This window comes from Brassica napus, chromosome C1 (assembly GCF_020379485.1).
Source record: "Brassica napus cultivar Da-Ae chromosome C1, Da-Ae, whole genome shotgun sequence".
Taxonomy (NCBI): domain Eukaryota; kingdom Viridiplantae; phylum Streptophyta; class Magnoliopsida; order Brassicales; family Brassicaceae; genus Brassica; species Brassica napus.
The window spans coordinates 9,613,406-9,637,852 of record NC_063444.1 but is presented as its reverse complement, the minus strand read 5'-3'; the positions used below and the strand labels follow the sequence as shown (position 1 = coordinate 9,637,852).

Below are 24,447 nucleotides of genomic sequence, written 5' to 3'. Positions count from 1 at the left end.
TTTAAAATGTCTTTGTTTGATGATTGATGATCTGAGATGTTAGGATTGATAGATTGATTAATAGATCTAATCTCAAGATTCGAAATCCTTAAGGCCTTGAAACCCTTAATCTTGATTGATATTCCTAAAGGCCTTGAAACCTTAAATCTCTCATTACTTAAAGATTGAAAGATTGATTTAAAGAATTTACATATTGAATGAGAGTTAGGTTGCTAGATCGTTTAATTCTAAAACTTAATAGATATACAACTAAGAAATAGAATTGAATCTAGATCTTGTTTAGTATATGGCCGTGTGGCCTAATGCATTGCTCACACTTGCGGCCTTGTGCCCTTGATTGATTAAAAGTCGTGTGGCTTAGTGAATATCAAAGTGACCGTGTGGTCTAGTAGCCAAATGGTTATATAAACCGGATTGCATTATGATCCGATCCTTAAGATCGTTGTATCACATAATAGCCGTGAGGTATAAACATCACAATGCAAAGCCATATGGCCTAAGCATCATATTGAAAAGCCGTGTGGCCTAAAGTATTATAGATAAGACTTATGAAATCATATGCACTGATTGGTTGCAAGAATTCTAAATCATGAATTTATTGATGATTTCAGATGTCGAGATTTGAGCCTTCGGATTATGCTGCCCTAGATATCTCTAGAGATAATTATCCAAAATGGGAAATGAACACTTCAATTGCCCTGAAGTCTAGAGGACTCGGGAAATGTATCATTGAAAGAAATGATGAAATAGAAAGTGAAAAGCATAGAGCCATAACAATTATGCGCTATCATCTCACTGAGGAACTGAGAAATAAGTATGAAGATATTGAGGATCCTTATGATCTTTGGATAAAACGAAAATCCATATAATTATGGCGAAAAGCCATGAATGATTGGAAGATACTCAGGTTCCAGGATTTTAAATCCGTGGAAGAATACGATTCTGCTCTAATGAAAATCGCCCATAGTCTTGAACTATGTGATGAAGTGGTTACAGATAATGATCTACTGTATAAAACATATTCCACATTCCATCCAAAGGATCGGTTGCTATCATATACAGCTAAGGTTTTCACAACCTATAATGACCTATTGTCATACCTATTGGCAACTAAGCAAAGAAAGCAGAAAGTTAAAGATACCATTGACAGATTTGAGAAACTTCAGAAAAGATGCATTGAGCAACAAAACAGTGAGATGAGATATCCTGAGGCATTGGATCAGGATGAATCCAAGAAAGCCGTGTGGAGTAATATAGATTGTGAGGCCGGCTTATACATTGACTAAAGAAAGATCTCGACATGATAATTTTATTTTAAGTCTATGATTTTGTGATTTGCTTTTGACCTACTTGATGATTCACGATTTTTATATATATATAAAAGAGTTTGCTTTGATTTCATTATATCTTGCCTGATCTTACTTGAACATATGAATGTTTTTACTGATAAAAAATTGCCTAAAGGGCACAATATCCAAGTAAGAAATCGTGAAAGTAGTATAGTGAGCCTAGTAAAGAAACTATGGCTAAGGCATTGTCTAAAGGACATTAGATACACCCAATAATATGTGACTCGTTGAGTTATGATAAAATGGTTTCTAAATAGAAACAATGGGCAAACAAAAGGAAACAAGTTCCTTCAGATTTTGAAAGAAAAATTGCCTAAGACCTTATAAGAAAGTGGTCGAGACTATACCTAATGATCTCTACTGATTTAAACTATGCTATAAGATCAGTATGATGAGAGGCAAGAACCGTGGTGACCATATTAAGATACACTACGAAATTTTACACTATATGGCATGATAGGATTAGCCATCCTAAAGTCTAAACTCGATGCAAAGATTAAAAATGCACAGAGTTATCCCGTAAAAGATCTCAGGTTGTGAAACATATACATAAAAGGGAAACTCATTAGGCTTAATTGTCCCAAGCACCACGACCTTATAGTATGGTCATGAGGGGGACAAAGGATAAACCCATGATCAATACTACAAGTTCGTGTACCACTATGGTCTAAATGGCTCGGCCATAAAAGGCCATTCCTCGGCCATAAAAGGCCATTCCTCGGCCATAGAGGCCATACCATGTTACAAATGGCTCGGCCATAAAAGGCCATTCCTCGGCCGTAGAGGCCATAGGCCATGTTTTAAAACGGCCAAACCATAAGGACATTACTCGGCCAAAGAAACCATGTTATGAACAGGTCGGCCGCAAGGGCCATAACCGGCCAGAGAGGCCATTACCATAAAAGGTTCGGCCAAGTAAGCCATTATCTATAAGACTAAGATTCTAAAGTCTATAAGCTTGGAACATTATGATTTTACATGTATAGAATGATAATATGATCATATGCATCAGGCCATATAAGTGATCATAGATATTCCCATCTCAGATTATATACGGTCATAAAACCAGATATACACCATCTTAAGAGATTTTGAATAAACCACCACATACATATATGTGTCGTCTAAAGATGGAACCTCAGAAGAAGATTGGAAATATATGTTGGATAGGAGTATTACTTTCTCCCACGATTTATAAAGAAAACTTGAGCCAAACATGGGTGATCATATTGTGGCCAAGTACATGGATTGCATCCGTCTATCCAAACAATAAAGGAGAAAGATTATAAGCTGGATAAAGAATGTTAAAAGTACGAATGGTTTTAACCATCATTGTCTTGGCAAAGATCCTCGGACTAGAGATTATAATTTAAGACGTCCAAAGAAAGATTATAAAGATAGCTAATTGAGAAGCTAATCGAAATGCCAGACACTGACCCGAGAAATGACTAACCAGCTTAGCACCAAATGAATATCCTAGAAGAGACATAATCAAGTTGTTATAGAGTCTATACAAGATAGACCAAGTGTTCCATAAGATAAAGAGATCTCGGATAGAAAGGAATGGTGCATGGAATGATAGATCCGAGATCATACTAGAAACCAAACAGACATTGAGAAAAGGCTGCGCAGCTACACATCTAAGGTACCAAATCATGTAGTCTTGGGACGCCAAGCTACTAGGTAATAAAGGTCCTGGATAATAAGATCTCAAATCTATAGATCATGTCTGGAACATAATGGAACCACATGAAAGTGTCGACACACACACACATTTGTATAAAGATACATAAAGTTATAGCACTTGAACATAAAGAAATGAACGAGGATCATGAACCCACGAATGAGTACTCATACAATCATAAAAGATCATAGAGATTAGAAAAGATAAAACGTGGAGGTTCAAAGTATCTAAAAAAGAGATGAGCGTATTGGCCATATACATATACAGAAACGACATCTGATAAACCAGTGAAATAGATGGATCTTGTGAGAAGTAAAGAAACCGTGAGAGATGTACATGATGTAAAGGTGTTCATGTTTTCCTACTAACGGCATTCGACTATATCTTGTTACACAAGGTACTCACAGAGATCAAAGGAACATATTATAAGGAGATGAACTCCTATGTGGTGGTTGCTGCTACAGATTTTCGAAATTGAAAATGGTATGGTCATAAGAAAGAAATTAGATACAAATGATGTAGTAAGCAGCATATGGATCACTGGATAAGATGAAAGAACAGCTTCGTTCCTAAGCTGATTCATGGACTGAAACATAAAGCAGCTGCATATAGTATGTAAAGAAATTGATCACGCATGATCATTGATCTTGGAGTTGTATAAAAGACAATCCAATAACAGTCCATATACATTTGAAATCCCTTGTGTTTGTACTAAACCTAAAAGAGGTTAGTAGACTGATACAGAACGTATATGTAGGCGTCCGGTCCTTCGACTAAAGACGTCCAGCCCTTAAGCTAAAAGGCATCCGGCTTTCAGATAAAGGCGTCTGGCCCCTTCTGCTAACAAGGCGTCCGGCTCTTATCCTTTGATCACGGGCTAGTAGAGACAAAAGATCAACCGGATACAAATGTATTGTAGTCCATAAGCTTGTGAAAGCCGAGATTCATGACCTAATAATATATACTTAGTGTGTGATATGATCCACAGAAACTAAGGTCATGAGACGCCATCATTAAGATAGGAATGCAAAATGAATACGGCATTACCTAAGGCAAAGAAATCGATGTCCACATCCATGAGAGTGTTCGGCCGCAGAGCCATAATAAGAGATTATAAACTCACAGCAATGATCATTGATCTTGAACACTCATGAGACAAGTAGTGGACATGTATAGACGAGGTCTATGACCCAGACATGGATCGGCCAGATCGAGACACAGGTTCATGATAACCACGTCTAGTACATTGTCCATAAGTACTTAGTTTGTCCGATCAAAGTAAAGAGTTAAGAGTAGACGATCACGTTTAGACTATGGACATATGCAAACACGATTTGCAAAGACCAAATAGTGATCTCTGAGGACAATATGGTTCATATTGTTTAGCACACATGCTTTACCGAGACATTTAATGTCAAAGGACATGAGAAACGACCTAAGAAGTCGAAATGGTCTAATTACGGTTCAGTAATGAAACTGGCTGATTACTCCCATCCTATACATACAGGAAATATCACGCACCAAGATGCGTAGAATGTAGAACCTACACTGAGGTTCACATCAGGGGGAGTAGTGCGTGTTGTACTCTTTTTCCTTCATCATGGTTTTGTCCCACTGGGTTTTCCTGATAAGGTTTTAATGAGGCAACATGAAGCGTATTACGAATCCTGTGTGGTTATGGCATCCAAGGGGGAGTGTTATAAATCATGGAGTGGATTGCCATTAACCAGGCCCGGTCCTGTGTGGTTATGGCATCTAAGGGGGAGTGTTATAAATCATGGAGTGGATTGCCATTAACCAGACCCGGTCCAAGACCGGCCCAATACCTAGAAGATGGAGGGATGGCCGAAGCCTAGAGAGAGGAGAGAGAGAGCCGATTTCAGGAGAGAGAAAGACGGCCACAAAGCTTAGTAGATGTAATCTTTCCATTATTATGTTTTAGTAGTTTTCATATTTCCTGTTGGATTATGATATTTACACTTTCATTTTCTCTTTTGTCTTGTAATCCTTATATATATAAAGGAACTCCCATTGATCATTAATAATAACACAGAAATATTCAGTCTTTAAGCTCTCTAATTGCAACAACACAAACGTTATAAAACGTTTCATATTATAATCTTGACAACCCCAACTATCTACGAAGCAAACGTTTAAAGCGTTCGGTCGATATTTTAATGTTTAAAAGACTCCTCACGGATGGAAATGGAATCCAATGTCCCGACATGTGTTTATGCAAAACGTCGGGTGCGTCTCACGTGATATCTCTCTATTATACATTAGGACCCACTTGCGAGACTCTATTATCGACAGATCTCATCTTCTCTTCTGGTTACTGCTTCTTCTTTTACATTGTTTCGTTTTTAACCTTTCGATTCAAAGCAAGCAAGCATGAGCTGGATTCGTAGACTCGATCTCATCGACCCGTACTACACCTGTTCTCCTCCTCTCGTCATCCACCGAGAAACCTCCATTGTCAAACCTCCTTCATCATTCTTTGACCATGTCTTCGAAGAAGAAGATGTGGCTGCTTTCCCTTTCGGATTCTCATCACCTTCCCCACTCGATCTATTCTTCGAAACGGATCTGGTCCTGATCGAGAAATCGATTCGCCGCCGCAGGGAGGAAGAGTATCCTCTGCAGTATCTCTGCGACCGAGTCTCCCAGTTGGAAACTAAGTTCGAGCGTTGTTTGGTCGGAGGAGGAGGACGCGATGGTTCCGACAGGAAGTATAAACTGACAAAGGAGATTAAAGCGGGCTCTGGAGAGCGGAAGTACAAATGGGAGGCCGAGATTCAAGGCCCGCCGGGGAGAAAGTACAAGTGGGAAGCTGAGCCGACAGAGAGGAAGTACAAGTGGGAAGCTGAGTTTGAGTGTCCTGTTGGGGAGAGGAAGTACACGTGGACTACGGAGATTAAAGGCGGCAAGAAGAAGGATGTAGTTGCTCTGAAGAAGGCCAAAGCTGCTGCTGAGGCTGCGGAGGCAGAGGAGATGGAGGCGAAGAAGAAGAAGAAGAGTTATAATTGGACGACCGAGTTGAAGTCAGAGAGGGAGAACGGAGAGATGCAGCACACCTATACGATTAAAGCTTCTTCTTCTGGAGGCGACAAGGGGAAGAAGCATGAGGAGAAGGAGAAGTTGAAGAAGATCAAGAAGAAGGAGAAGCCACGTGTTGTTGTGATTGAGGAGGATGATGAAGAAGATGAAGAAGAAGATGACTCTGAGGAACATGGTGCCATCCTTCTCAGGAAGGTATCTTTATTTACACTGACTCTCTCTTGCCTATATTTTCTATGTTTATGTAGTTAATGTTCAAAAAATGTGTTTTATAGGAGATTATTGATTAGGCAAAAAAAAAAAAATTAGTTTCACTTAGGTCTTTAGGTGGGGCATGTAGACCGATTTTTAGTTTCTATGAAGTTTGTTGGAAAAGTAGTTTGATATTGATTGGCATGATTGAGATTGGTCTGTTCAAAGTTTGAACCCTTTTGTACTTATTATGTGTTTTATCTTCTAATGGTTGTGGTGGTTATAAAAGGCGTATTCTCGAAGGAGTGGAGCAGTTAGGAGCAAGAAGGGGAAGAACAAGGAGATGCCACCTGAATATGCGGCTGTCATGATCCAGAGGGCTTTCAGAGCTTATCTGATTCGCCGCTCAAAAGCATTACGTGCTCTTCGTGATCTAGCTATCGCAAAGACCAAACTCAAGGAGTTAAGAGCTTCCTTCCACAACTTCAACTACCGCCGCGTCATCTCTCGTGATGCAGAGGAGCGCCAGAAGTTCTCTGAGAAGATTATTGTCCTCCTCCTCACGGTTGATGCCATTGAGGTACGTACACTTCTTAGTGGTTTTTTCAATTCACAGAGAATCAATCTGTGGTTATTTGGATTTTGGTTATCAGGGAGTTGATGTAATGGTTAGAGGAGCAAAGAGATCAATGGTGGATGAGCTGGAAGCAATGTTGGAGGTTGTAGACCCGCAACCACAGCAGGGGAAGTCATTGTCGATGAGGAGAAGAACTTTCGATATGCCAGACACTATGATCCGCAATGAAATCGCAGAGGGAGTGACTCAGATTGTTCAATTGCTTGAAACTGAAGAAGGGTGCACGTGATTCAGAGGCTCTGTTTTGTTGTGTCTTGAAATAATTAATTAGCCTCTTTTGTTTGTTTTCTTAGTGTCTTAAGAATGTTTCTCTAGTTATGGTGAGAAGAAAATAATGGGAGTGTCTGTTTATCAGTCTCCCTTCCCTCGAATATTCTCTCGTGTGTCTTTTTAGTGTGTTGTGTTTTATCAGTTCATGTGTAATCCTTTTGTGTTTCCAAACTTGTGGACTCTTGTTTTTCAAATTGATTATGTTTTGATTCTGCTTGTGTCATTGTTTTGATTCTTGTGTTCTTGAGTTTCTTGAATGATGACATAATTATTTTTTGGTGTGTTTAACATAAGTACATAACCACATTTAGAAAATAATTATAGTCTTTGTTTATAAATTTCATAAAACTATAAAGTTAGACCGGATTGACTCGGAGGAACATTAACAATATAGCCTCTCTCATAGATTTGTCTTACCCTATCTTTGTTCCCAACACTCTCTTCTAGCCTAACGTAATCAAACCAAGAATCGTAGCTCAAGACATCCATCAGACAATCAAAGGCTCGTTCAAGTAAGACACATGCACAATGCATCTACACATGCACATTCACCAAATCTATTTATTTTATTTTTTTGAAATTAAGTTTTAAAGTTGAGTTTCTCTTATACCGTGGCTAATCAAAGTAATTTTCTATTTATTGGGCGTCCAACTTAAATAAAAAAAAAATGCATGCAGACAAAGAAAAAAACACTAAACATATTTTGTTTGCTCCCAAGTAATGAGTAACACAATTAGGAAATGAAGTTGGTAACAAGAAAGGCACAAAATAACTAAGCCAAGCGAAAGACAACGAAAGATAGATTAGCCAACACAACAAACCAGCACCTGTTCTCAATCGTCGAGGTTAGCTAACATATCGTACTTGTTCTGAAGGATCAAGGCTTGTTCTTCACAGATAGAGCAGAGTTGCGCTCTTGTGGTTTCGGCCTAACGGTAATGACATTTAGGCGTGGGCTTGATTTGAGGTACTTTGCATTGTTAACATTAAGATCCTCTACAAGGTCTACATAAGCGCAAACTCTATGATCTTTCTCCAAACCTTGGATCTCAACACTTTGTAGAGTGTTGCTTTCGAGACTGAAGTAGACAACATAAAACGGTCCACGTGTAAAATTCCCCGAGAAAACAATTTCACCTGTAGCAGTCACTCCAGCGATGGAATATTTGGAGGAATCAAGGATATTATTCTCCGGCAAAGTGTAGACATATTTAGACCATTCTTGTTTCTCAACATCCTCTAGAACCGATATACTCAACTCATACAGGCCCTTCCAAGTAACCACACCGATTTTTCCCTTATAATTTACCAATTTAACATGCCAACCACTATCCCATTCTACATCAATAGACTTGAATTTCTCAGACCTAACATCAAAGCAAACTATCTTCACATCACACGGAAAATAATAACGCTGTTTAGATGAGAAATACAAAATTCCATTGATGCATATCCCTTCATCATCCATAACATGATGAAATAAAGAACATGAACATTTGATCTTCCTCCACTCCATTATTCCATTTCCTAGAGTCAGAACTCTGTGAACATCAGAACAATGTGTAACACAATCTGTATGATCCATGAACAGTACCTTGAATTGCTTGCCAATAGGATCATACCCTAAAAAGCTTTTCCCATACCGTAACAGTTTAGGTACGGTGGCATATTGTCCCGTTCTAGGTTCACAAATCACAGTCTCCTCCTGACTCTTCAGTGTGATCGACTTCCTAGAGAAACAGATCAAACCAGAGGTAAAGCCATGATATTCTGGAGAAATAATGTCTTTGGAGAACTTCATGTGAAAATCTGAGTAGGCTACTAGAGGAGGCGACGCCTTGTCATGTAGATCATGTTGACGCTGAGGCAAAGAGTAGAAGCTCCAGGCATCTTCTCGTTTAAGGGCGAATAAGAGACGTGGACGAGCCCATGACCTAGTCAAGAACAACTCGGTGAAATATGGACGGTGGAGTATGGATCCCCACAGCTTCGACAGACAACGACACCTCGCTACTGATTCTGCAGGCAATCTCGACAATATCTGGACAATAAGATCATTCGGAATGGGAGCTAAATTTTCTTCTATCGTACTCATGATCTGGAGTTGTGCAGTTTGTGATGAGACGGTGAGAAATATCTGTGAATGCAAATGACACACAACTAGCTAGGGTTTCGGTAATAATTAAAAAAAGCATACTCCTAATTTTATATTTCATCACAGCCACAGAAATCACCCAAAACAATATTGGCCATTAAATAATATTTTTTTTTAATAGTGGAGCCAAAAGATAGAGAGAATGCAACAATCGCGGGGATGGAAAAATGACTTATACTGTTATACAGCAATCTCAGCGAGTCAAAAATTCAAAATGGTTGACAAACACGTAAGGAACAGACTAGACGAAACTCTCTAAGAATCCATGAAGATCGGGTTCACGAGGGAAAATCTACTATATTGTCATCCATATGACATTTTTTTTTTAAATGAATTGAATGTTAACAAAGCTTTTGGTTTACATCAGAGTGCACAATTTGGTAGAAAATGAAATAAGAAAAAAACAAAACTATGCTCTAGAGTTTGTATCTCAAATACCACAGACACTATGTCCCTATGACATAGTCAGTTCATGCAAGTGTTAAAATTGTTTGTTTCTCAAAATTATGCCACAAAAACATGACTATTCATTATTAAATAAAAAAGCTTTTGGTTTGAATATAATTTACATTAATAAAAAAAAAGACAAAAGGTTAGCGAAAAACAAGAAGCAAACCTTCCATTTTTTTTACAAGATTTGAGTGTTAATTAAGTTTTAAGCTACGTTACACGGAATCGTTTTTTTATCTATGATTCCCGCTTCGGAAGCAGAAACGGGTTCAGAAGCGTCCGGAATCGCTTGGAACCGTGTTGGAATCAGAATTCCAGAAAAGTTGAATATGGAAGCGCAGGGGAAGCTCCGATTCCGGTTCGGAAGCGCCTGATTGAATAAGTCGGATTCGTTCAAAGATATAAAGCACTTGACAAATACTCGCACTTGTTAATCACCGAGATGTGTATAATTTATCGTGTGAAAAGGTAGTTTCCAAGGTGAGCAATGATGGAGAAGAAGCAATTAGGGTTTTCAAGTTACACGTGTTCTTAAACTATAAATTTTATTTGAATTTTTCTATTAGCCAAAATTAAAGGAAAAATAAATATGGATATTATACTCTTCTCACCGGTCTAAATAAACAATAATATATATGCATTTTTATGAAATTAACATGAGGACAACTAACATTTGAATAATATACTGATATTTTTTTCCTTTACTTGATAAATATAATAATATTCACATGATATATAATATATATATTACAAAAAAATTAACTTAAATTTCAATTTCATTTTAGATTTTGTACATTAAAATATTAACACTAAAATGATACATAATCAGATTAATAATAAATAATAATAATAACTATTGTTACTATTTTATATATATATTAAAACGCTTCCAACACGTTTCCGCTTCCTAAAATTTTATAAAATGTCGATTCCGCGTTTCCAAACGCTTCCGCTTCCGCGTATCCGTTTCCGATTCCATGTAACATAGGTTTTAAGTGAGTAAAAAGCATAATCTATATGCTTTTTGTTGTTGTTGTTAAGTGACCTTTTTTTTTAACACAAACGGAATTTCATTCAATATTGATCTTCTTCAATACAAGGGCAAAAGGGAATTATCCATCCTTTTTGGCAATAAGCATAAACTACAACATATAAATAAGATAGGTCTTCAGAAGAAGATGACAGCGAATTCGAGACGATGCTCGAATGCGTCAGTAAAACCTTCACGACAATGTCGGAGAGTTGGAGAATAGTCACAAGTGACGTTGGATTCCATACCCCATCTACGAGAACTACCAAGATAGTCTCGCTTGTATCTTCTGGTCCCGTAAAGACCGCTCCGCAAGATGACAAAACGATGCAGGAACTGAAACAAACACTCGACCACAAATCCGAGGAAGTACCTCTTGCCATAGGAAGAGGATGTGGTGATAGAGATTTCTCTTCGGAAGAAGAGAATGACCAAAATAGAACTGTGTTCCCTGAATCCAGAGGTAATTTCTTCCTAGAGAAGAGATATGACAGTCTACACCGAGGTGAGATCCCGGTAAACCCAACCGGAATCTCTGAAAACCTAGCCCAAAACCCAGACGCCACAGATTGCTGGATCTCATTTTTTTCTAAATATTTGGGTCTTGTCAGGAAACTCCTTGGCCTGACAGGTTCCATTCCTCAACTGGATCAGGCCCAAGTCAAAGTGGACATTAATTTGTAAAGCGTTGTCAACACAACCCTAGGAGAAACGTACCGTACATAGGCACCAACCAGGTGGTCGCCGGAAATTCTTCTCCGGAGCGGAATCATACCACCGTCGAGGATGAACCATGGCGGGGAAGAGAGCATCACTTTATAGGCTGGAGAAATTGAAGCATCACCGAAGAGATTCGGATCTGAACTTGTGGTGCTTTGAGATCTGGTACCGGTGAGATGAGGAGCAGGAAGGCACGGTGGCCCGTGTGACTCAAGTCTTTCCAGTGACGGAGAGATTGAGTTAGACATTTGTAAACGAAGCTCCATACGCGGTTGAAAGATTTGGACCAAGTCGACAGCTTGACTTGACCGACGGTAACCAGACAGAGGTACTACAGGATCTGAACCCGAAGCCCATAGCAAAGCGGCGGCGACGAGAGAATCCTCTCGACTCATCGCTGGAGGAAGGACCAAACCGGTAGGGAAGACCGCCGGAAGAAGCCCAACGAAGAGTCGAAGCTCTTGTCTCCGTCGTAGCATCCGCTGAGATCTAACACCTCCGACAATCCACAGAAAATGAACCGGTAACAGACAAAGAAAAACCTGAAACATAAAGCAAAGGGTGAAGGTGAGCAGAGCCGGCGAGGAGGTCCAGCGCCGGCGAGAACGCGTCGCTGGAGGGCATTGGTCTTGGAGGCGCCTTGGAGCTCGTGCCTGGGAGAATATTAGGGCGAACTCTTGTTAAGTGACCTTACATTGCTGTTGTTGGCGTTGTCTCAAACCGTTTCTATATCGGTGGATATTCTTAAACCGCTGATAATTAGCATCCTATCAGAGGAAATACACTTTGCTAATGGTGGTTTCAATGTAGGCTTCAGGCCAGAAGGCTACTAACACCAATGGTTAAGGGAGAAATGGATTGAATGGTTGCTCAGAAGTGATGGAAGGCTTCTGATTCACCGGATCTTAAGTGTATAACACACTTAATGATTTAGTAGTACGATTGTAAGATATAACTTACCAATAATTAAAAGAATGATTAAGATAGCCTTATCCTTGATTAACACCTAGGAGTAGTATCTTATTGTAAAATATCTGCTATGTAAACCGTAACAACAAATTTTTTGGATGAATTATGTAGTATTAGTTTATAATTTTAATAATCTTACTAGATTTTGACCCGTTCTTTAAAGGACGGGTATATTTTTGTTTTAAATTTTTTTCTGAGAAATTTAATTTTTATTTTTGTATGTTTTATACATTATAGTGGTATCGGGCATGAAAAAAAAACAACAACGCTCATAATAGTGAAAATACTTGCTGTCAATGATTTTTTCATAAATAATGTGATTAATTAAATATAGCTGTAATATTTATTTTTAGTGGAACAGTTCATGGTGTCATAATTTTTTTTTGCTCACAAACAATATATACGTGAATTTTATTATTATAATAATGAGAGTAGTGGATACCTAAAATATAGGAAGTAAAGAAAAATTATAAGAAAAAAAGAGAAGTTATAATAAACTGAAAATAACGTAAGAGGTATATGTAATGACCCAATTCCCAACCCAGTCACTTCGGTCAGCTAGAGCCCGTTAGTGTTGCAGGAAGCCCTTGGTGAGCCTCATATATAAACCATTATTGCTCATTATTTTATTCTTCAGAAACCCTAAGCGTTGTAACTCTACAGAGATTGAACCGTCACTCACATATGAGATCATACCGCCGCCACAACCACGTCCAGAGCTGAGATCGACTAGTTCACCGCTGATCCCAGCCGAAGGTAACCGGGAATCGCCCTTTCCGATTTTTTTTTTAAACGGCTGTTCATTCAATCGATCATAACTCACTAACTGTTTGGAATCTCGTTATTCTAAGGCCACCATCGTGATCGTGACGTCGAGACGAGTCCGGACCAGGAAGATCAGCCAGAGAGTCGCCCAGACACGCCGTCACGTGCAGCCTTTGTCCCGCGGCGTTCCGCGCGTGTAGCTCACGCGCTACCGCCACCGCGCGTGTAGCTCACAGCTACCATTCGAGTATTGAAATGGCACCATAAGAAGCTCTTTATGGTAGGCCTTGTCGTACACCACTTTAATAGACAGAAGTGGGGGAGCAAAGAGACTTAGAACCTGCAATGGTTCAGGAGACAGTAGAGCAAGTAGAGATACTCAAGACTCAGCTTAAGGAAGCTCATGACCGGCAGAAAAGTTATGCGGATAAGCGCCGTAAGGATTTGGATTGTCAGGTGGGTGACCTAGTATATTTGAAAATGAGGACATTTCAGGGAGGATCTAAGACCCGGAATCTAAAGAAGCTTAAACCGAGATTCATGGGCCCGTACCCTATTTTGGAGCGGATATGAGCAGTTGCTTACAGATTGGGGCTGTCAGCAGAGTTATCAGACTTCCATGATGTGTTTCATGTGTCAATTTTGAGGAAATTTGTGAGAGGGCCAGAGCTCATTTTGCAACAGCCACCAAGTGACCTTGGTAAAAATTTGGCTACACTTTGTTAGCCAGTACAGATTTTGGATCGGCAAGTGAAAGATGTTCAGGGCATGATGACTAGTTTGGTATGAGTTCGCTGGGAGAGAGATGAGATCCATGAGGAGACCGAGACTTAGATGAGGATTGATTATCCAGGGCTTTTTGAGGATGGTATTGGACAGTCGGTTTAGGAGCCGAATTTGGGGTCGAATATTAGTGGGGGAGAATTGTAAGCGACCCAGTTCGCAACCCAGTCACTTCGGCCCGTCAGAGCCCGTTAGTGTTGCAGGAAGCCCTTGGTGAGTCTCATATATAAACCATTATTGCCCATTATTTTATTCCTCAGAAACCCTAAGCGTTATAACTCTACAGATATTGAGCCGTCACTCACACCTGTGATCGTACCGCCACCATCACCACGTCCAGAGCCGAGATCGACCAGTTCACTGCCGATCCCAGCCGTAGGTAACTGGGAATAGCCCTTTCCGATTTGTTTTTAAAACGACCGTTCATTCAATCGATCATAACTCACTAACCGTTTGGAATCTCGTGATTCTAAGGCCACCATCGTGATCGTGACGTCGAAACGAGTCCAGACTAGGAAGATCAGCTGGAGAGTCGCCCAGACGCGCCGTCACGCACAGCCTTTGTCCCGCGGCGTTCCGTGCGTGTAGCTCACGCGCCACCGCCACCCCTCGTTGTCCGTCCACTACAAGAAAACATGAGATTAACGACGGCGGTATTCCTCGTGAGTTCGTCTTAAAAGAAGCTTTACGAGGAATTACCGAGGAAACACGTTTCGTCGTTACTCGTTCGTCGTAACGCATATTTCCTCGCCAATTCGTCGTAACTTAGCGAGGAAAACATTTCGTCGTAAAGACGAAGTACATCATTTCGTCGTAAAGACAAAGTACATCATTTCATCGTAAAGACCTCGTTTAACCTTCCTCGTTATTTCTTCGTAAACTTTCCACATAAATAAGTCGTAATTTATGTACAAATTTACTTAGTTTTTTTTTATTTTACAGAATTTAAAAATATAATTAAAAAAATATTTAATTTATTAATAAAATTATAATTTAAAATAAAAATCAATACGAAAATATTTTATATATAAATAAGTTTTGAATTTATAATACAACAACCGAAAAAAAAGAACTAAGGGTCGTTCATCGCCTGGTAGAATTCCTCACTCCTCCTCGCAACATCCGCCTCGTTATGTAATGGGGAGTAAGCATGTTCTTTCGAAGGCCCTGCAAAAAAATTTAATCTTTGAAGTTAACATCAACAGTATTAACAAATTATATAATTAACAATTTCTATAAATCTAGCTAAATTCCCTACACTAACCATCTAATCAACACTAATTAACATAAAATCCGTAAACTTATCTAAATTCCCTACACTAACCACCTAATCTATCCTAAACTAATCAAATTAGAGAGGAATTAGAGAGAGAGTTACCATTGCTACGAAATAGAGAGGAAGTGGAGAGGAAGTTGAGACGAAATGAAAGTGTGAGCGCTCGCGAGTATATATAAGAGATTAGATATCCTCGTAAATTTACAAAGAGTTACAAAGACCGGCGTTTTGTTTCCTCGTAAAGCCCACGTTGAAATACGAGGAAATAGCAAGGGCCGTGTTTTTATTTTACGAGGAAATAGCAAGTCCTGTGTTTTCCGGTTACGAGGTCTTTACGACGATTTCTGCTTACGTGAAATTAACGAGTCCCGCGTTCTATATTTTTTTTAATTTCGTCGTTATTTTACGAGAAAATTACGAGGTTTATGTTTAAATCCCTAAAATCCGAAACCCCAAACGCCATCTTCCTTATCTTCTACTTCATATATTCCAAACCCCAAACCCATCTTCCCTTTAACCTCAATCTATTCTTTCCATTCTAAACCCCAAATTCTAAAACCACAATTCCTTAACTTATAATCTCAATCTCTTATTTCTAATACAAACTTCCATTACCTAACACAAAATCAAATTATATAAATAGTTTTTCATGATTAAATCCATCAAATCACATGCATTAAGTTTGAAAATCAATCTTATTAAAAACAAATACATCAATCGGATATTATTTTCAGTTGATTAAATTTAAAAATAATTATTTATTCAACAAATATTTAAGAATGGCTTTGTTTTAAAAAATTATATGGTATTATTTGCTCATAACTCATTTGTCATTTGATAAATTGTTAGAAAGAAAATTTTAGCATAATATAACTCAGTTGTCATTTGCTAAATTTAGGGTTTTTATTTATATTTTTTATTATTTAATTATAATATTTTCATTTTATATTTGAAAGATAAATGAATTTTCTTTCAAACAATATTTTTGTAAATGTATTTTTTTTTAAAATAATCAATTAAAATTCTTATTATCATTGAATATCATTATTTTTGACATAATTTGAGTTTTCGTTTACATCAAAACTTATCATATTTTAGGATAATTTTAATTTAAAATGTAATTTTCATATTTTTAAAATATTTTGTTATAATTGTTAAGAAAATATTGAGTTGCATTTCAAATAAAAAGGTAAAGATATTAAAATATTCTAATTAAAATATGTAAAATTTAATATAGTTTTAAGGAAATGGTCAAAATAAAAAAAATTACACATAAAATAATCATGATTTTTGTTAACTGGGCGGATCATTATTTATATGATATCGCACACGAAAGAAAAATTTCTGTTTTTAAAATTATCTAATTAACTCTATACTCATTTTTTTTTTATATTTTTTATATAATATCACACATTCGTAAAAAAATAGATAGTTTAAGATGTAAAAAAAAATATTTACTTAATGAATATAATATGAACGAATATTACAAATACATCATTTAATAAAATAAATAATTAAAAACTGAAAATTCATACCCGCGCTGGCGCGCGGATCAGGGTCTAGTTTTCATTAAAATCGTCGTCAACAGCTTCGTCTGTGGCATCGTCGGTAAGATCTTCGTACTCATGATTATGCGGATCAATGAGAAGGATGTCATCAATTTCTTGTTCAGGTTCCTCAGCTTCATTTATCTGTTCTTCTTGCAATGGTGGTTCTTCTCCACTGATGATTCTTCCTCGAGGTGTAACTTTGATCACGGCTAACCAATTAATTCCCGATTCTCTCATCCGAAGGTATGGAAGAAAGCTAACTTGGCCAGCTTGTGAAGTTAAGATGAAATGCTCGAATTTGTTGTACATCGACTTTACGACGAAATGATTTCGTCGTTATTTTACGAGGAAATAACGTTGATTTTATATTTTCTCGTAAGTTCCTCGTAAAGTCGACGTAAATTTAGGAGGATTAGTTTTCCTCGTTAAATTTACTCACTAAACTTGTGTTTTCTTGTAGTGGTTGCCGCCGTTGATTCTGGTAAGCCGCCGTCCTTTTACCGCCGCCAGTGACTCGGCCGGTGACTCGGTGACTCAGCCGAGTTGAGTCAACGCGGATCCGGTCAACCGGATAGGTTAATTGATTTCAGTTTGGTTTAGGTTAACCGGTTAATTATTAAATCGATTTCTGGTTTAAATTAATTGAATTGGCTAAGTCAAACCGGTGGTTAAAAATTGATTTAAATTCGGTTATGGAAAACCGATTTGGTCTAATTGAAATTGATTTTGGTTTGGGTAAACCGATTGGTTCAATTCGATTTCAATTTGGTCAAGGATTGACCGGCTTGGGTCAGAGTTGACCTTTGACCAGCGGGTTGACTTTTTTGTCAGATCGCCGGTTATCCGTTTTTATCCGTTCGAAGGGCGTTCTGATTCTGACTCAGTTTTTAGTCCTGATTTCAGATTTGGAGTCTGTTTGACCAGCTGGAGTTCATAGCTACTACTTTTCCATATTGCTAAGGTGAGGGTCTTTTCCCGAACTGCTCTTACACGACTTAGGACTTCGAATAAGAATAATTTATTTCTAATATGTTCCGTCTGCGTGAAATCGAGTCTGTCATTGTTTGTTTAGTTTTTAGGTTCTTTGCTTAAACCGGATCTAGGGTGTTAGAGGATTCAACAATGATTGTTTCATTTAAAATTGGTAAATAAAAATAGTTGTTTTATTAAGAGTTATGTGATTGTTTGAGACGGATACAGAGACAGACTTCTGTATGCCGGATTGTATGGAGGTTACGGTCAGCTATAGTCGACCGGTTGACACATAACCCAGAAGGTCCATAAATCGTCTACGGGCGTGTGTTACCGAGCACTTGTTCTGTGTGTGTATGAACCGAGCACATATTCGGTGGTGTTTTTGGCCTGTTAGTGGGTAGCGAGTGTGCTCATCACTAGGACTATTGTTTGATCTATGGGTACTTTAGGTACCGTGTTTGCAACATGTTAGGATTAAATTATATTTATTCGGAGTGCTCCGTCCGGGTCCATGGACTTCGGGTTTAGTATCCCAGACCTCACTGAGTAACTTCCCCGTTATTCACCTCTCTTTTGCCCCCTTGCAGGTGAGACTGGCGAGTAGGAGATTGATCGGACAGCTGGTGCTTTTAGGCGTTTTCCTTTGTTTTATTTCTCAGACTTATATTTATTATCTTCGACGATTATTTCAGTTAATTCGACTATGGAATTATGGATTTATTTCGTAATTTATATGAAAGTCGATTTTCAGACATTTTTACGGATTTTGTGATGTAAGTTGTTGATTGGTAACACGCTGGTCTCGAGTGTTGAAGAGACGGGTGTTACAGTATATTTATATGTAGACTAATGGCAGTTAGTTAGTAAAATATAGAAATAAATAGTTGGACATAACATTATGAATTGGCCATGATCCAAATTTAATAGTATTGATGCATAAAAAAAAGAATTTAATAAAACAGTTGGCCTTTTTGTCTTTAGTTTTTAGTAGGGCTGGGCAAATAATCCGAACCCGAAAATCTGAACCGAACCCGATCCGATAAAAATAAATCTGAACCGATCCAAACCCGACATAAATACCGAATGGATCCTGTTTTTTGGTATTTTGGGTTATGGGTATTATCCGAACCGAGCCCGGACTTAAATGGATATCCGATAGAACCCGAAACATTTAAAATCACAAAAGAACTTCTACAAAATATGAGCTTAATTCTTAATATGTATCCAAAATACTTTAAGATATTATTGAACTTCTAAAATAATTATCTATTACATAAAAGTTGATGGTGGAATGTGCCGGTTGAAGCATGAAGTTTTTAGATTTTGGTTTTGTTTTCATTGAATAATGTTTCTCATTTCATGAGAACTTAGTTTTTGTTTTATGATTTCATTTATCTGGTTTTCTTTCTATCACTAATTATGTTTATCTTTCGCTTGATTTTGAATGATCATGTTTGATGTTTTTTCTTATTTTTGAATCGATTTTACTTATGTTTTGGCTATTAAAATATGTACAAATCATGTATTTTAAATCCGAAGAACAGATTTTATTTATGTTTTAGTTACAAAATATGTACAAATCAGGTATTTTTAAACCGAAGAACCGATTGGGATCCGAACCCGAAAGTACAATGGGTTATACCGGTTCTTTGAAGACCCCGACCCGAATCCGATAGAACCCGAACCGGTCTCGAACCAAACTTTTATATAACCCGAATGAGGTTGATTTTGATAAACCCGAAAAACCAAAATCCGAATGGATAAAACCGAAACCCGATTGGGTACCCGAATGATCATGCCTAGTTTGTAGATGGATCAAGTTGAGCATCAAATTAATCAAAATTGGAATAGAAGTTGAAGTGGACTCTTATGGGCTTTTTTATTCACGGATAAAAAAATATAACTGTAAAAAGAAGCTTGTAATGGCCCATTTGTGGCCTCACAAATAGAAATCCTTGGATTTGTTTTGTGTTTTTTTTTTCTCTTGGGTTATATGCTCAGCGATGACGTAATCAATGAAGAAAACTCGATCTTTACCATCAATCAATCAATCAATCAAATTTATGAAACCAAACAAAACAAGAGAAAAAAATCAAAAACTACCAAACGTTTGAAGCGTCTCACATTTTAATCTGACAAATTCAAATCACCCCTAACTACCAAACAAACGTTTAAAGCGTTTGGTATTTTTAATCTAACCAAATCCAAACAACGTGTGAACAACTCACAGGTGGATCCATCGTGCCGACATAGTTACGTCGTGGGCGTCTCACGTGGTATCTCTCCATCACGAGGACCCACTTGCTTGCGACTCCATTAATGGCTGCTGCTCCCTTCCCTCAATTCTACATGATCTAACAAGACAGATCTCACGCTAATTCACAGTCTCTCTCATCTTCGTCTCTGTTTACTTCTTCTTCTTCCATCTCTCAGGTTAGCTAGCTCGCTCTTATGTTTAGCTTTTGATCAGATTTACATTGTTTCTTTAGCTTCGAATTTGTATTGGAATATTCTAAAATATCAAAAAAAAAAAAAAAAAAATCTTCCTTCCCAAGATGGGTGTGATTGTGTTTAGTGTGCTCTTTGGTTTTGACTCTCTTGTTTGTTTCAATCAATCAAAAGTTTCGAACTTGTTGTATAATCAGCTCGTTTTCTAGTTCGAACTTAGCAGCCTTAGATCTCAATCATCAAGTGTTTGCCTGTACAAATTGATGTTAGATTTTGAGAAAAGGAAACAACTTGCAGCAAATATTCAATTTTGATGTAGGGGGGCTCTCTGCTTTTAGTGCTGTAGTGAAGATTTCAGATGTAGGATTGATTAGAATACTTGTGCTAAGTCTGTGTCTTGTTGATGCTAAAGAGCATTTGCAGGGGAACGATGATGGACCTAACGAAGCTGAAGCCTCCACAGCTCACTTTCTACTGCTCTGCGTTATCTGTCTTCATCACGGTTCTGCTGACGTTACAGCTCGTGTCTCAGCATCTCTCTCACTGGAAGAACCCCAAGGAGCAAAAGGCGATACTCATCATTGTCCTCATGGCTCCTATCTACGCTGTTGTGTCCTTTGTTGGTTTGTTAGATATCAAAGGAAGTGAAATCTTCTTCCTCTTCCTAGAATCCATCAAAGAATGCTACGAAGCACTCGTGAGTATTCTTTTGTTTTATCTCCTGTTTATCTTCAAAACATAATATAGAGATGCTTACAAATTCTTGATTTGTGTGTTTGCAAGGTCATTGCGAAGTTCTTGGCGTTGATGTATAGTTACTTGAACATATCTATCAGCAACAACATTGTCCCTGATGGCATCAAAGGCAGAGAGATTCACCATTCTTTCCCCATGACTTTCTTCCAGGTATCTCTCTCTTGTCTATCTATCTTCGCAAGGTTTCTTCTGTGTATCATCACTGACTTTGTTATGTCTATTGTTTTGGCCAGCCTCATGTAGTGCGTCTGGATCATCGAACTCTGAGACTTTTGAAATACTGGACATGGCAGTTTGTAGTCATCAGACCAGTTTGCTCCATCTTGATGATAGCTTTACAGATCATCGGGTTTTATCCTTCTTGGTTGAGCTGGACATTCACTATCGTTCTCAACCTCTCGGTCTCTCTGGCGCTTTATTCGCTTGTGGTTTTCTACCATGTGTTTGCTAAGGAGCTTGCTCCTCATAATCCACTCGCAAAGTTCCTCTGCATCAAAGGGATTGTTTTCTTTTGCTTCTGGCAGGTAAACTAATGTTTATAATAACCACTAAACCCCCTCAAAGCATGTAGTTGGGATTCAAATGTTCATTGATATTCTTGTGAGATTGCAGGGAATAGCACTAGACATTCTGGTGGCGATGGGAGTGATCAAGTCTCACCATTTCTGGCTTGAGGTAGAGCAAATCCAGGAAGCTATTCAGAATGTGTTGGTATGTTTAGAGATGGTTATCTTTGCTGCGGTTCAGAAGCATGCTTATCATGTTGGTCCTTATAGCGGGGAGACCAAGAAGAAGCTCGATAAAAAGACTGAATGATCTTGTCCCCGGTTAGAACGGGAAGTGTACGGTTTTTTGTTTAGGTGTCTTGGGGACTTGAAACTCTTGCTTGTCATGATTGGGAATAAGAGACAAAGGGATAATGTTTTGAGAACAATGTTAATTAAACTACTACACTATTCTCAAGTTATGGTTCGCAAACTCGCACATAACACTGTTAAATCATATGATTCAGGCAGGAGTTTAACAGCAAAAAACATAGTGTCCAAATAGTACAGTATATGATTTTTGATTCAGGATGATGATAAATAAACCAACAAGAAATATGTGCAGTTTATATTAAATATTATTTTGTTACCCCGTTAATTTGGATAATACAAAAAACAAGAAAGTTCACTGGACTAATATATTTGTGAAAATTGAAAAAATCCCAAAACTGGAAAACAGATTATATACTCGAAATATGTTAAAGATTATTTTTCGCATAATCAAAGTGATTTAAGTTTAACATTTCAGTTGAATATGTTTAACATTTTTAAAATAAGATTTAAGTTTTTTTTTTTATAAATTTAAATAACAAAATTTAAAATATTTTTTTTTTCAATAATTTATTTTAATTTGAAATATTTAATGCACTGGTGGATAAAGTGAAATTTATTTACTAAAGTGGCAGTAAAAAGAAAAGGGTAAGGAAAAAAAAAAGAGCGCGTAAAAAAAGGGGAAAGCGTGAGAAAAGACAAGACAAGAGTTTTCCAGATCATCGCAACTCCAACACGCAGCCTAGACAGATTCTTCTTCTTCTTCTTCTCCAAATCTGACAACAGATCATACCATTCATTAATACTGCCTCAAGCGAATCTCCCTCTGAAGAAGAATCCTTTATACCAGTATCTTTCTTTCTTTCTTTCTTTGTCAACGCCCCTCACAGGTCAGCTTCCCAATTTCAACTACGCGTTTAAAATTCTGTGCCTAAGATTTCAACGTCGATTAATTTTGGATTTTAGGGTTTTTAATCGAAATCTTTTAATAAAATCAATTAAATTGGCTTGGAGGGGGTTTTTTTGTGCCATCAAATTAAAAAAAAAAAAAAAAGAGAGAATTATTTTGGCGATGAGAAAATCGATGATGATTGATTCGTTGATGAAGACAGAGTTCGTTGCGCGCATACCCGCGTGAAGCTTTCGTCATCATCATCGTCATAAAAGACCCCTCTCCTCACACGCAATCTCATCTCCCATCTCTCTCCTCTCATCTAATCTATCTGGAGATTAGTTCCACCATCGAAATCCCCACCCTTGTATCATGTGAGTTTCTTCGCCATCTCTCTCTCTATATATTATGGCTTTTGCTTCATAACTGGAAATAAAAAAATTGTGATTTTGAATGTTCGATTAGAATGATTTAGGGTAAGATTTTGATTTGGGTTTTCTCTCCTCTTTTCTCGCTTCACTGATTGTGATCTAATCTGCTCTAAAGTTGCATACTTTGTGCCTTCTCTGCTATGATTCATCTCTCAAAGCTTCACCCTTTTAATCTTAAAGTTTTAAACTTTTACAATATCTACATGCTAACTAATCTCCTTTCCATGTGATTTTTGTTAGAGATAGAGGAAACTTTCTATTGCGCGTGTCCCATTCTCTTCTCCAAGATGGAGGTCAAGTTGTGGAACGATAAGCGTGAGAGAGAAATGTACGAGAACTTCGCCGAGCTCTACGCTATCATCAAAGCCACCGAGAAGCTCGAGAAGGCTTACATCCGCGACCTCATCTCCCCATCCGAGTACGAAACCGAGTGTCAGAAGCTCATCGTCCACTTCAAGACACTCTCCGCCACGCTCAAGGACTTGGTCCCTAACATCGAGAGGTTCGCCGAGACGTACAAGATGGACTGCTCGGCTGCTGTGTACCGGCTCGTGACCTCTGGCGTCCCGGCTACAGTGGAGCATCGGGCTGCTGCGATGGCCTCTACTTCGAGCTCTGCTTCCGTTGTTGCCGAGTGTGTTCAGAACTTCATCACTTCCATGGATTCTCTCAAGCTCAACATGGTGGCTGTTGACCAGGTGTATCCGTTGCTCTCTGATCTCTCTGCTTCGCTTCAGAAACTGAGCATTTTGCCACCGGATTTCGAAGGGAAGATGAAGATGAAAGAGTGGCTGTTGAGGTTGTCTAAGATGGGAGCTTCTGATGAGCTCACTGAGCAGCAGGCTAGGCAGCTTCACTTTGATCTTGAGTCTTCCTATAACTCCTTCATGGCTGCTTTGCCTAGTGCTGGTAACTAACCCGTGTGATGTTTCTGCTCGGATGCTTTTGTTTTAGACTACTTGGCTTTAGGGTAATGATTTTGGTTTGCTGCTACACACTCTGGAGATGAATGTTGTGTAGACCTTTCTTTTGTTGTGTAATGATCATGCCAACCCAGGGAATTGATTTCTTCTGAATTGTATGAATCTAAACTCTACTTTATTGCTCTTTTGCTTCTTTCTTGTTAAATGTTTGTGTCTTTAGATTCTACTCTCTAGACAATTTGCACATTCCAGAGATGAATCTTTGAAAAGGAACAAGTTCAAAATCTCTCATGGGAGAAGATATTGAACAAGTTCTACAC

At 38.2% G+C, this 24,447-nt stretch overlaps 4 protein-coding genes across 8 annotated transcripts; 3 read left to right on the top strand and 1 right to left on the bottom strand.

The window, feature by feature from the left end:
• The first annotated feature begins 5,245 nt into the window (after nucleotides 1-5,245).
• On the top strand, nucleotides 5,246-7,400 carry LOC106375723 (BAG family molecular chaperone regulator 7). The gene is made up of 3 exons (XM_013815706.3): nucleotides 5,246-6,285; nucleotides 6,572-6,862; nucleotides 6,936-7,400. Exons 1-3 carry the CDS (start codon nucleotides 5,425-5,427, stop codon nucleotides 7,146-7,148), a joined length of 1,365 nt encoding a protein of 454 aa, XP_013671160.2. The 5' UTR covers nucleotides 5,246-5,424; the 3' UTR covers nucleotides 7,149-7,400.
• Nucleotides 7,170-10,763, bottom strand: LOC106374368 (F-box protein At1g31080-like). The gene has a single exon (XM_013814413.3). It carries the CDS (start codon nucleotides 9,282-9,284, stop codon nucleotides 8,067-8,069), a length of 1,218 nt encoding a protein of 405 aa, XP_013669867.2. The 5' UTR covers nucleotides 9,285-10,763; the 3' UTR covers nucleotides 7,170-8,066.
• A 9,262-nt stretch (nucleotides 10,764-20,025) lies between these two features.
• On the top strand, nucleotides 20,026-22,029 carry LOC106375724 (transmembrane protein 184 homolog DDB_G0279555). Of its 2 annotated transcripts, none has more exons than XM_013815707.3 (5): nucleotides 20,026-20,295; nucleotides 20,723-21,007; nucleotides 21,094-21,216; nucleotides 21,300-21,590; nucleotides 21,679-22,029. In XM_013815707.3, the coding sequence occupies exons 2-5, from the start codon at nucleotides 20,741-20,743 to the stop codon at nucleotides 21,880-21,882; spliced, it is 885 nt and encodes a 294-aa protein (XP_013671161.2). In that variant the 5' UTR covers nucleotides 20,026-20,295; nucleotides 20,723-20,740; the 3' UTR covers nucleotides 21,883-22,029. The 2 variants fall into 2 exon arrangements, with proteins under 2 accessions (XP_013671161.2, XP_048601557.1); XM_048745600.1 differs by having other exon boundaries at nucleotides 20,046-20,295; nucleotides 20,734-21,007.
• Nucleotides 22,030-22,564: 535 nt separating this feature from the next.
• Nucleotides 22,565-24,332, top strand: LOC106375726 (vacuolar protein sorting-associated protein 28 homolog 1). 4 transcript variants are annotated; one of them, XM_013815712.3, is made up of 3 exons: nucleotides 22,565-22,771; nucleotides 22,990-23,147; nucleotides 23,445-24,332. In XM_013815712.3, the coding sequence occupies exon 3, from the start codon at nucleotides 23,492-23,494 to the stop codon at nucleotides 24,119-24,121; it is 630 nt and encodes a 209-aa protein (XP_013671166.1). In that variant the 5' UTR covers nucleotides 22,565-22,771; nucleotides 22,990-23,147; nucleotides 23,445-23,491; the 3' UTR covers nucleotides 24,122-24,332. The 4 variants fall into 4 exon arrangements, with proteins under 4 accessions (XP_013671166.1, XP_013671165.1, XP_022550352.1 ...); XM_013815711.3 differs by having other exon boundaries at nucleotides 22,576-22,771; nucleotides 22,994-23,147; XM_022694631.2 differs by having other exon boundaries at nucleotides 22,593-22,771; nucleotides 22,848-23,147.
• Nucleotides 24,333-24,447: the final 115 nt, after the last annotated feature.

Bases quoted from the DNA above. Each gene is read 5' to 3' on its own strand.
- LOC106375723 (XM_013815706.3), top strand. From the start codon at position 5,425: ATGAGCTGGATTCGTAGACTCGATCTCATCGACCCGTACTACACCTGT. The intron at 6,286-6,571 runs GTATCTTTATTT...TGGTTATAAAAG, and splicing joins GTGCCATCCTTCTCAGGAAG to GCGTATTCTCGAAGGAGTGG. The intron at 6,863-6,935 runs GTACGTACACTT...TTTGGTTATCAG, and splicing joins TCACGGTTGATGCCATTGAG to GGAGTTGATGTAATGGTTAG.
- LOC106374368 (XM_013814413.3), bottom strand. From the start codon at position 9,284: ATGAGTACGATAGAAGAAAATTTAGCTCCCATTCCGAATGATCTTATT.
- LOC106375724 (XM_013815707.3), top strand. From the start codon at position 20,741: ATGATGGACCTAACGAAGCTGAAGCCTCCACAGCTCACTTTCTACTGC. The intron at 21,008-21,093 runs GTGAGTATTCTT...TGTGTTTGCAAG, and splicing joins AAGAATGCTACGAAGCACTC to GTCATTGCGAAGTTCTTGGC. The intron at 21,217-21,299 runs GTATCTCTCTCT...TGTTTTGGCCAG, and splicing joins TCCCCATGACTTTCTTCCAG to CCTCATGTAGTGCGTCTGGA.
- LOC106375726 (XM_013815712.3), top strand. From the start codon at position 23,492: ATGGAGGTCAAGTTGTGGAACGATAAGCGTGAGAGAGAAATGTACGAG.